This window comes from Cnephaeus nilssonii, assembly GCF_951640355.1.
Source record: "Cnephaeus nilssonii genome assembly, chromosome: 17".
Taxonomy (NCBI): Eukaryota; Metazoa; Chordata; class Mammalia; order Chiroptera; family Vespertilionidae; genus Cnephaeus; species Cnephaeus nilssonii.
Window position 1 is genome coordinate 10707890 of NC_137088.1, and position 12005 is coordinate 10719894.

Here is a 12005-nt window from a genome sequence, read left to right on the forward strand (position 1 = left end):
GTGCCCTCATCCTCCCTTCACTTGCTTTTTGCTTGTCTTCTGGGTCTGAGCCCAAGTAATCTCCGCGTGTGATGTGCTACCCGCTGTTCATTATGGCCACTTGGGATGGCAACAGAATAGTGTTCTTTAATGCCCCTCTGATGCTTCCCCCAATTGTCTCAGCAGGAGAGGCTCTGCCTAGAGGCCTGGGCTGGTCTCATGAGCCACACATGTTGGGCGTGTGCCTCCTAAAGCAGTGGCCCTGCTATACAAGTTCTCCAGGATGCGGGATGAAATCATTGACCTTACAGGGTCATTTTCTGTTGGGGACAGCCACCTGAGCTTGCATTTTCTCCACAAGGTCCTGCAACCAGTCTGTCGAGCTGGCCCCTTTCTTGGGCCATAGAGACTCTCACTTGTGTTGAGGGGCTTACTTGTCAGCAGTTTTAAAAATGGAAAGTGAAAAAAAAAAAAAGGAAAGTGAGCACTGGTGTCGATTGCGTGGAGGAGTTCACTTCAGGAAGTAGAAAACTGCAAGGTACACGGTTAGTGTGGGTAAGCTAATGGCCTCAGAGAAGTCGCTTAGCAACTCTTCACGGATTGAACTGTCAGTAAGATGTGTTTTAGTGCCCTGAAGGGCAGTGAAGTGTGTGTATGTGTTGTGTGTGTGTGTGTGTAGTATGTGTGTGTGTGCTGAGAGACACAGAGGCGAAATTGGAGAGTAGCTATACTTTCTCATTCTAAATACAAGAGTTGTTTATGTGGAATAGATAAATATCTCTTCTCCCCTGTGGATAATTTTGTCTGCTTGCATTTATAAAAACGAATAGACCTGTCATATTTATTAACCATTTGTCCTTTTTCTGGGTGAGTCAAGTTCAACTTATTGCTGTGTCAGGAGTCTAAATGCTATCTAATGTCATGCTGTTTGGTTTTCAGAAACATCTGGATTGTGTTGGATTTGACTATGGGCTCATTGTCTGGTTTTAGAAAGCTGTCATCTCTAAACTTGCTGATATGATAATGATAAACAAAACTCGCTAGGTCTTCTAAGGTTTGATATGAGTGAATATGACAACTGTCCATCAGTTAATGTTCTCTAGTCTTCTGCACTAGTGTTGAGCTTTGTATTATCAAAGCAATTGTTTCTTCCTTGAATGGATGGTTACTGTCCGTATTAAGACCTGTATTTGCTAAGCTTAGAAAAATGATTTTGTGAGAACTGACTTTTGATTACATGGCTGATCGCAATTGTTGCTGCTTTTAGAGACTTTCTGAATATACTGAGAGCTCTTAATGACAGCAGCAAGCTTATTTTTGTCTTAATCAACAGAAATATTTACATCTGATAATTGGGCCCTAGAATAAAAAATTTTAGGCCTGTATTACTGAGTTTATTTCTACAGATTGCATTTCCTGACAGGATGCTAGCCCTCTTTCCCCCTTCGGGTTATTTAGACTCCTGAGATCTTGCAAAGTATGTTTTAATTATGAGAATTTCCTGCTTGCAGAAATGTCAGTGTTAATTGCTTCTCCTGCCAGTGTGCGCTCCCTGGGTGGGGTTGGGATGTGCTGACCGGGCCCTGGGGGGAGGGGAGGAAGCAAACCGGAGCTGGAGAGGCGATGATGGCCAGACCACCCACGCAGGATGGGAAGGGACAGGCCAGGTTGTTTATGGCCAACAGCCAAGAAATTACATACGGCCAAGAAAGCCGAGCGAGTTGCGTGTGTGGGGGGAGCCTGAAGAGATGTCAGACAGGAGCGAGGTCCTTTGAGAGTACCTGTCTCGGAATAAGGGAAGACAAGGGGCATGTTCCTGCCTGGAAACAGGGCTGGAAGGAAGGAGACCCGTTGGCCTCCTCAGCCCGTGGGACGGGGCACCTCTCAGATGCTTTCCCTTCCTCCTGTCCTTCATCACATACTGGAATAAACACACTGTAATATCCCCCAACTTAGAACGAAAACAAACCCTTGCTTTCTCCACATGCCCCTTCAGCTGCTGCCTCATTTTTATGATCTACACATGCACACCCTGGAAAGAGGTGTCTCTATTCACCGTTTGCTGTTTTCCACGTTTCATTGTCTCCTGAACTCCAGCCAGTCTCTCCTCCCCACACTGCACCGAAACCACCCGTGTCCATCAGAAGGATGGGGCCACTGCTGACCTGCTGCTCGGGGGTCAGGAACGTCAGAGGCGCCCTTGTGTCTTTTCTCCCCTCATCCTCACAGTCAGTCCATTCTCTAGTCTTATCTTTACCCTCAGTATGACCTTCTCCACACCTCACTGCACTGCCCAAGCTCAAACCCAAGCCCAAGCCATTGTCACCTCTTGCTGAGACTGGCAGTCACCTCCTCACTGGTCCTTCCTCTTCTTCCAAAGCCTTCTTCCTTGCAGAAGCCTGACTGGCCTTCTCCAAATGGAAATCAGAACCTGTAACTCCTCTGGTCAGAGCTGTCGTTGGCTTCCCATGGCACTCAGAATAGAGGCTAAAGTTCATTTCAGTGGCCTAGAGGCCCTGCATGATGTGGTCTCTGTCTTCCTCTCAAAGCCTCACTCCAACCACTCACCCCTCACTCATTTCAGTCCTGCCCTTATTAGCTGTTCCTCATCGGGCCAAACATGCCCCAGGACCTTTGCACTTGCTAGTTCCTTCACCTGAAAAGCTCACTCTTCAGATTTTAATATGATTTTTTTCAAATGTTATTTTCTCAGCGAATTCTTCCTTGACTACCCTATAAAATACCATCCCCTGCCACTGTCCAATAGAATGTTCTGTGATGATGGAGTTGTCCTATATCTACAGTGCCTAGTATGGTAGCCACTAGCCATATGAGCACTTGAAATATACTTTAGGAGTCTGACTTGAACTTTACATATTATCTACACCAATAAAAGAGAAAGATGCAAATTGACCGTACCTTCGCAACACCCACCAGTCAATCAGGAGTGAGTATGCAAATTAACCCAACAAAGATGGCAGGTTAATTTGCATACACAGGCGCCAAGTGGCCGGGGGCAGGGCAGGACACTTGCATCATCACCATGGTGACGACGCAGGCGTTCCGCACCGCCCCAGCCACTCTGGGCCTCTGGGCAGCATGGGAAGGCAGAAAGGCGGCTCCGGCTTGAGTGAAGGTGGTGCTGGCAGCCAGGGGAAGGAAGGCCCATTCTTGCACGAATCTTCGTGCATCGGGCCTCTAGATTAAAAATAAATAGCAAATGTGGTTAGTGGTTGGTGGATACCATACTAGACAACATAGCCTTTATCCCACTTTTTCTTTTTTATAACACTTATCACTACCTGAAATTACATGTCTTTCAAATATTATTTTTTAATAGAAAGAGGGCTTCATAAAATCAAGAAGTTTACCTGTTTCATTTACTACTCTATTTCTAGGGCCTCGGCCAGAAATTAATGTTTGTGGAATGGATATGAGATGTTAAAAAAGACTGGCATGATATGTAGGCTCCAAAGGCATTTCATAGGCCTAACATGTGCCAGATCCCAGGGGAGACTTTGTCCTTACTGATTTTTTTCAGCCATTTTTTAATATTACAGTATCTTTGCTGTCGAAATGTAAATTGATTTTAGGCATATCGATGTGAGTTGCTTTCTATGATCAGTTTGGTCCTCCTAGCCAGTTGAACAGGGAACCATGGAGGAAAAGGCCAGAGGAACCACTCAGGATCAACTAAGATTTTGGCCAAGATACGTGAGCCATACCCACATCAAATACTTTTTTTCTTAGGGAGACTCTTGCTGTTTGGTCTGTATTCTGCTGCCCCCTTCTGTTCAGAGATGATAACGACAAGATCACCCTTAACTTTGACCTACCATTGAAGGAGAGAAGGGAAGCTAATTGTTAGAAAAGTAATGACTCCTTTTGAAGCTCTGAGACCATCCAGATGTTTCCTGGTGCTTATGTAAATAATGAAGACCAACTTGATTCAAAGTAGCGTGCTTTGGTGTGGCTGGAAAAGGGAGGGAAGCCCTAGCTGTTTGGCTCAGTGGATAGAGCGTCGGCCTGTGGACTGAAGGGTCCTGGGTATGATTCCAGTCAAGGACACATGCCTGGGTTGCAGGCTCGATTCCCAGTAGGGGGCGTGCAGGAGGCAGCCAATTGATGACTCTCTCTCATCATTGATGTTTCTCTCTCTCCCTCTCTCCCTCTCCCTTCCTCTCTGATATCAATAAAAATATATTAAAAGAAAAGAAAAGGGAGTGAAGAATGCAGATGGGTCAATAGTCATTACAGTTCTGTGCACATTAATCTCGAGCACCCTTTAGGTGAGAGGTAACTGAAAACAGAGCCCCTGGAGGCCCACGACCCAGAGCAGTGAGTTTAGGTAGATCAGAGACTACTAGAGAGATGGAGGTGTGGGGTGAGGGCAAGGTCAGATGGGTGCACTGGGGCTATGGGCGGGCCTTCAAACAAACCTGGCCCAGGAGGGTGTAGGGGGGGCGGAAAAAGAACACTTTTTCCCACTACCCTACTAAGTTCAGTGACTGGGGCCCTGGAAAGTCAACTCACAATAGATAGATGAACAAGAGAAAATACAAGAGTTTATTTACATGTGCACTGTGTATGCATGGGGAGAACCGCGGGGATGAATAACTCAGAGGGGTGGTGAGAACTCGGGGCTTATATAGCATTTTAGCCAAGAACAGTACACATTCTCAAAACGGACACGACAAAGGAAAAGGGGTTTTGGCTTCTAGGGGTGGCAGACGGTGGGAGGTAAATGCACGGGGGAGACTAGTGGAAGATGAGCTGTTTCAGTGAAGTTATGTAGCTTTCTCTCCGTGCATCTCAGGGCTAATAGAACTCTCTGGTGATTTTGTTATTTCACATGTTTATTTCAGCCATGTATTAAGTCAGCCAATTGCTTTTAATGCCGATCATTTGTTTGGAAATATTTGCAAATATTTGTGAGGGACATATTTTTTTTTCAACAATCACCCGGCAAATGTGATTAATGTAGACGATCCATCTGGAAACTCTAGGCAGCAGGCTATTTTTTGTCCTTCCCTTGCAAACTCAATTTTCTAATCTAAATTATTCTAATAATTACCTCCCTTGTCTGCTTTCGGGCCATGTCTGTCTTGTACGCACACCAAGGCGGAATCGCATTTTCGTTCTACGTCTATGCCTTTCCATTTGGCTGGGTTAATTATGGAGACATTGATGAGATTGGCCGGTGGTGACTCAGACTCAGTAATTGAGACATATCTGCTCACAGAGATGGGAGCTCACTGGCCGGAGGCAGAGCGAGTGCAGAGAGCTTGTTCCTGTATGGGGAGTGGATGCCCCACTCCCCCTGCATTTTGGGGTGTTGCTGTGCCCTGATGGGGCACAGGGAGAACCAGAGTGCTCCCTCTTGTCCTCCTGTCCCCCTTCCTGAGTGCTGGTGGGAGCTTTGAAAACCCCTGCTCAGTTTTGTGAGAGATGTGAGAACAGGTGCCTGCAGACAAGTTGGTAATTTCTCCTATAGCTCCGGTGGCCCCATCGAGTCTCTCCCTTGGGTGACATCATCACCAGGCTTATCCCAGTATGTTGACCATTGTGTGGCCATTACCTGCTCAGGGCACCGCTGGCCTGAGCATGCAGGTTCTGTGATGAGCAGGGAGATACCAGTGCCAGCTTCCCTGAGCTGCTCATTTTGCCTGAGTCAGTCCCGGCCTTCAGTGGTGAACCGTTTTGGTGGCTAAAATAATATGGTTTTACTTGACAAGCAAACACTTATATTGTGCTTCTTAGGTGCCAGGCACTGTTGATTACACTGTACAGATGTTAGTTCACTTCATCCTCATCATGGTCCCATACGATCATTCAGATCCCATTTTACAGATGAGGAAATGGAGGCGCACAGAGTGCAAGTTACTTGACCAGTTGCGCAGCAAATGGCGAGCTGGAGTTTGGACCCTGACAGTTGGGCTTTTGAGGCTGTGCTTGTCACTGGTACATGACACTGGATACTCCAGCAAAGAGATGTCTCCTTTGCAGGAGGGGAGGAGGCCCATCCAGAGGCCCCCAAGAGAACCAGAGGAGGGTGGATCCGAGGCAGGCCTGCGGCAGCGGGGGCAGAGCCAGTACCTTTTACCATGCGGTTACAGAAAGAGCTTTTGCTGCCTGGTTGGCCTGGCTCAGTGGTTGAGCATCAACCTATGAACCAGGAAGTCACAGTTCGATTCCTGGTCAGGGTACATGCCAGGTTGTTGATCCCCAGTGTGGGGCGTGCAGGAGGCAGCAGATCAACGATTCTCTCTCATCATTGATGTTCCTCTCTCTCTCTCCCTCTCCTTTCCTCTCTGAAATCAATAAAAATATATTTAAAAATTTTTTAACCTTTTGCACTCGGATGTCGAGTGTGACTCGACACAGTTAGCATCGGTAGCAGGAATCAAGAAAAAAGCAAGTGAGTGCAAAGGGTTAAAGAGCTTTTGCTACAAATTCCTCAGGCTGTGCAGGGTCCAGGAGGGGCACCAATGGGCCTTTTACTTGCTGTAAGAGATGCTAGGTTTGCGCCTTCATTGTTTATTTCTTTTATTTTAAATATATCTTTAGCTTTATTATTTTTAACATGGTGGTCTAAACACTTGCTAAGCTCACCTCTTGAGACTGACTTCTTTGGGGTTAAGAGCCACCTTTTCCTAACTATCATCTAGCACGCAGATACCTCAAGGGTGAAGAAGGACAGGGCAAATGAACCTGGCATGGGAATGGGCTGACCAGAGGTCTGAGGAGACTCGTCGGGTGGGACTTATTTTAATGAGAACACGGGAGAGCAGCCAGTTCTCTGTATTCATTTCAGCGTGAGGGTAGCTGTTTTTTCTGTTTTTTTTTTTTTTTTAATCACTATTTCTACCCTTTCTAAAATTTGGTGGAAGCGGGATCTAAAGGAAGAACCAGACATAATTTCTTTCACCTTCATGCAAAAATAATAACAATTAGAATCCAGTTTGTCAGTTCCAATATGTAAGCATAAATCTCATTCCCGTAGCATTACTTTTTAAAAGATTTATTATGTGCAAACTAGGACAGCCATCTCAGACTGTTTTAGAAATAAAAGTCTTTATTTTTTATTTTTTTAATATATATTTATTGATTTTTTACAGAGGAAGGGAGAGGGATAGAGAGCTAGAAACATCGATGAGAGAGAAACATCAACCAGCTGCCTCCTGCACACCCCCCACCGGGGATGTGCCAGCAACCAATGTACATGCCTTTGACCGGAATCAAACCCGGGACCCCCCAGTCCGCAGGCCGACGCTCTATCCACTGAGCCAAACCGGTTTCTGCTAGAAATAAAAGTCTTTAAATGAAAGTTTAAAAATGAAAGCCTCACATCCTGGGAACCCCCTGAGTCCCCAGCAGTCTGGGACTGCTGGTCACCCCAGGGCAGGGGTGGGGAGCCTTTTTTTTCTGCCAAGGGCCATTTGGATATTTATAACATCATTCTGCTTAATATAATTCACTTAATATAAGTTTATGTTGCTATGAGAAAAGCTCCTAGATTTATTGAGTCCTGCCTGTGGTTGCTTTGGCAGGGCCAGACCAAACGATATCTCGGGCCTCATACAACCTGCAGGCCTGACGTCCCCCATCCCTGCTCTAGGGCTAACACTTAGCAGGGAAGATTACAGACACTGACTAGAACTCTTACTTGCTGGATATTTTCACGCCCTCTTTTTAAAAAAAAATATTTTATTGATTTTTTACAGAGAGGAAGGGAGAGGGATAGAGAGTTAGAAACATCGATGAAAGAGAAACATCGATCAGCTGCCTCCTGCACACTCCCTACTGGGTATGTGCTCGCAACCAAGGTACATGCCCTTGACCGGAATCGAACCTGGGACCCTTGAGTCCGCAGGCCGACGCTCTATCCACGGAGCCAAACCAGTTAGGGCTTTTTTCTTTTTTTAAACAAATGAGAAAATGGAAACTCAGATCAGTAAATTGTCCAAGACCATCCAACTGCAAGTCTTGGAACTGGAATTCAAGACTCCTGGTCTGTTTGATTCTTAAATCACCCCTTCCCCTTGTTCCCCCCAATTAGGGCCGGTATTCAACATCCCTCCACTGTTCGTTTGTCTACTTCTTCATTCTAATTCCTACTTTTTTTTCTTTTTTCTCCTCTCTGCCCAGACTTTGCCCACAGGCATTTTCTAGTCCTCACTAAAACTGTCTGTACTCCTAATGTCATTGGTTCTTGTTTGAGGTCATGCTGCCCAATAGGACTTTCTGCGGTGATGGGAATGCTTTGCACTCACACTGTCCAATATTGTAGCCATTAGTCACCAATGGCCGTTGAACACTTGCAGTGTGGTTAGTGCATCTGAGAAACCAAATTTCAATTTTTTAATTTAAATAACCATGTGTGGCAATTCTACATAATCCTATATAATAAAGAGGTAATATGCAAATTGACTGTCACTCCAACACACAAGATGGCCACCCCCATGTGGACACAAGATGGCCGCCACAAGATGGCCAGCAGGGGAGGGCAGTTGGGGGCAACCAGGCCTGCAGGGGAGGACAGTTAGGGGTGACCAGGCTGGCAGGAAAGGGCATTTGGGGGCAATCGGGCCGGCAGGGGAGCAGTTAGGCGTCAAATCAGGCTGGCAGGGGAGTGGTTAGGGGGTGATCAGGCTGGTAGGCAGAAGCGGTTAGGGGCAGTCAGGCAGGCAGGTAGGTGAGCAGTTGGGAGCCAGCAGTCCTGGATTGTGAGAGGGATATCTGACTGCTCCCCTTTCCCCGTGCACGAATTTCGTGCACTGGGCCTCTAGTATGGTATAAAATCTAACTCACTAATTTGTTACTTGAAAATGTGAGCACCTGTCACTGAGATCAAATTGGGTTCATCGGTGTTGGGCTACACTATAAGGGTGTGCAGGTTTATTGTTTGTGATCTTGACCTCTTATGCTTGTTGTTGAGTGAGTTTTCCTTCTTTATTCTCATCACAATTTTGGTGGTTTGGGGATTTTGGTTTCTTACAGGTTCAGAGGAATGAGGACAAATCGACGACCTTGAAGCTGGCTGATTTTGGCCTTGCGAAGCACGTGGTGAGACCAGTGTTTACTGTGTGCGGGACCCCGACTTATGTAGCACCCGAAATTCTTTCTGAGAAAGGTAGGTATGACACGTTGCTCTGTGGGACTCTTGCTCACTTACTGATTAAGGTTTCATTTTTTAATATTTCATATTTCATATTCTTTCAATATGGAACAAAGATCTTGGAGTTGGTGCTAAGCTGGCATTTAGGTTTTAATGGGAACATTGGAAGTTATTCTCCTTGACCGAAGCATGAGAACTCTTTCTAAATCAGGGATCACAGCTCATGCCACGTGTGACTGACCACGTGTGTTACACAACCCTGTACTGATGATTTATACCCTGTTCACGGTGTGTCCCGTGAGCGTGCAACTGGATGTCATAGCCATGTCATAGCCATGTCAACTAAGAGTTTCCAGATGTTTCCTTTCCATGTCTGTGCTTATTTTATGACAGACCAGTAATAAAGGGTCACACAGTGGCCGTGGTCTGTGGACCACACGTTGAGTCACCCTGGTGTGTACCCCATGTTGGTAGGAGTGGGCCCCGTGTTGGTAGGAGTCATGTTTGCAAGTGGCTCTTGCTTCCAGAGAGCTGAGGCCCTCTGTGACCTGAGCCATGATTCTCCACTGCTGATCTCATCACGTCCGATCCAGCCTGGCCTCAGCTGCGCTTGTGTCTCTGCTTCCGCTGCACAGGTTACGGGCTGGAGGTGGACATGTGGGCCGCGGGCGTGATCCTCTATATCCTGCTGTGTGGCTTCCCCCCGTTCCGCAGCCTGGAGCGGGACCAGGACGAGCTCTTCGACATCATCCAGCTGGGCCACTTCGAGTTCCTGGCCCCTTACTGGGACAACATCTCTGAGGGTGAGATTTGGGGCCTCCACGCTGGGGAAGAGGGGAGGCAGGGCCAGAGCCCCTCTGGGTTCTGACTGTGAGCAGGTTCCAGGTCAGGCGTGTGAGGAGAGTGCAGAGCCCCCTACGGCACCCGCACAGAGGTGGGCTGTCCACGCGTTGGGCTTCATCCTTTATTTCCTGCTGCATCAGTCTACGTCAGTGGTTCTCAACCTTTCTAATGCCGCGACCCTTTAATACAGTTCCTCATGTTGTGGTGACCCCCAACCGTAAAATTATTTTCGTTGCTACTTCATAACTGTAATCTTGCTCCTGTTAATGAATCGTAATGTAAATATCTGTGTTTTCCGATGGTCTTAGGCTCTACAGCAGCGGTTCTCAACCTGTGGGCCGCAACCCCTTTCACAGAGGTCGCCTAAGACCATCGGAAAACACAGATATTTACATTACGATTCATAACAGTAGCAAAATTACAGTTATGAAGTAGCAACGAAAATAATTTTATGGTTGGGGGTCACCACAACATGAGGAACTGTATTAAAGGGTCGCGGCATTAGAAAGGTTGAGAACCACTGGTCTACGTCCTTTGAGGACCTGAAGGAGTGATGCTGGTATTCTCGAGTGATTGGAGGAGGAGGCTCAGAGAGCCAGCCTGGGAGAACCAGAAATCTTTGCTCCTCCCTGCCTGCCCCTGGCCCCCTAGGTGTCACCATCTCTCTCCAGAATCACTCATGATTTGGGGCAGAAAAGGAAATTAATTGTGAATTTGTACTGTTGACTACTTAGGCTTCTTCGTACATGTTCTTTAATATTGTCAGTAGGAAGGCCTATTTGTCAACGTTGGAAGGAAGAACGCACATCTTTCATTTAACACCTTGATAGTTTGGTTAACAGATGGAAAACATGCAGACAGATGTGGCCTGTATTTGTCCCCTTGGGCTGGGGAGAAATGACCAAACACCCTGTAGAGCTGCTCTGTCCAGCAGGGTAGCCCCCAGCTGCATGGGGCTGCTTCCGTGTAAATGTAAATGTGAGTGAATTAGAAGTGAATGTGATACACATTCAGCTCCTTAGTTGCACTAGCCACGTTCCAAACGCCCAGTGGTCCCAGCGTGTAACACAGAGGTGGAGGGTTCCCGTGGTCACAGAAGGTTCCGTGGACAAGGCTGCTCCAGGGTAGCGCGTGGTGCTAACGGGGATGTTTGGGTTCAGTTCCCGGATGGGGAAGAGACATTCAGAACCAGCTGCATTCGTCTCATTTTCCTCCTCCTCCTCTCCCTCCGACAGCTGCCAAAGACCTGGTGAGCCGGTTGCTGGTGGTAGACCCCAAAAAGCGCTACACGGCCCACCAAGTTCTTAAGCACCCCTGGATCGAAACTGCTGGAAAGACCAGCACAGCCAACCCAGGGAAGGAGCGCAAGGAGGCGTCCCCGGGCAGCGAGGGCCACCTCCGGAGCCAGCAGGCCCCGTGGTCTCCGCCTCCGGCCCCTGTTCAGCCCTCGGTTCTGCTCAAGGACAGAGGATAGAAGTTTAGGAGAAACACAATGCAAAGGGCGTCTTCTCATAATTGGAGAATCAGGGGAGGGAGAGATGCTCAGTATATTTTAAAAAAGGAATGAGTCTTAACGTTAAATGTTGTAACGTATTTTTAGATTTGCATATTTGAAGCCTTTAATACTAGTTTTTTTTTGGGGGGGGGAGGGGAAGACTTGTTACCAGTATGGAGTTTTTGGTAATAATGATGTGTTTTGTTTCCTCCTTGTAATCAAGTTCATGGTATATGACATGAGTGGTGCTTCCCGGGGTCTCAGTGCCCCCTGTGCGAGTAATAAGGTGAATTGTAGTCTTTCTGTGTTAATAAAACGTGCTCTGAACACTGAAGCGGGTCCTACTCTGATTCCTTCTCAGCGCTGGTGGTGGGAGCCAGGGAAGCCCGGTTTAGCCACGCCTCCCAATGCCAGCTTGGCTGCATAGACACGTTGTGATGGACCCTCGATGAAGCGCGAGGCCTGTTTGTGTATTTCAGTCAGTAGCATGTTAGTCTTAGCTGAAAATCACACTTGGTGCAGTCTGAAAAATGGAAAGACGAAATTGTGGATTCCTTCTTGCCCTTTTGA

The 12005-nt window shown here is 47.1% G+C and overlaps 1 protein-coding gene across 1 annotated transcript in view; it reads left to right on the top strand.

Annotated features, from left to right (window-relative positions):
• The window catches only part of DCLK3 (doublecortin like kinase 3), a 31880-nt gene extending 20176 nt beyond the window's left edge, over positions 1 to 11704 (top strand). The window contains exons 3-5 of the mRNA XM_079795739.1: positions 8980 to 9112; positions 9733 to 9900; positions 11176 to 11704. Coding sequence (XP_079651865.1) covers positions 8980 to 9112; positions 9733 to 9900; positions 11176 to 11414 — 540 coding nt within the window. The 3' untranslated portion in view covers positions 11415 to 11704. The remainder of the gene's footprint in view (positions 1 to 8979; positions 9113 to 9732; positions 9901 to 11175) is intronic.
• Positions 11705 to 12005: the final 301 nt, after the last annotated feature.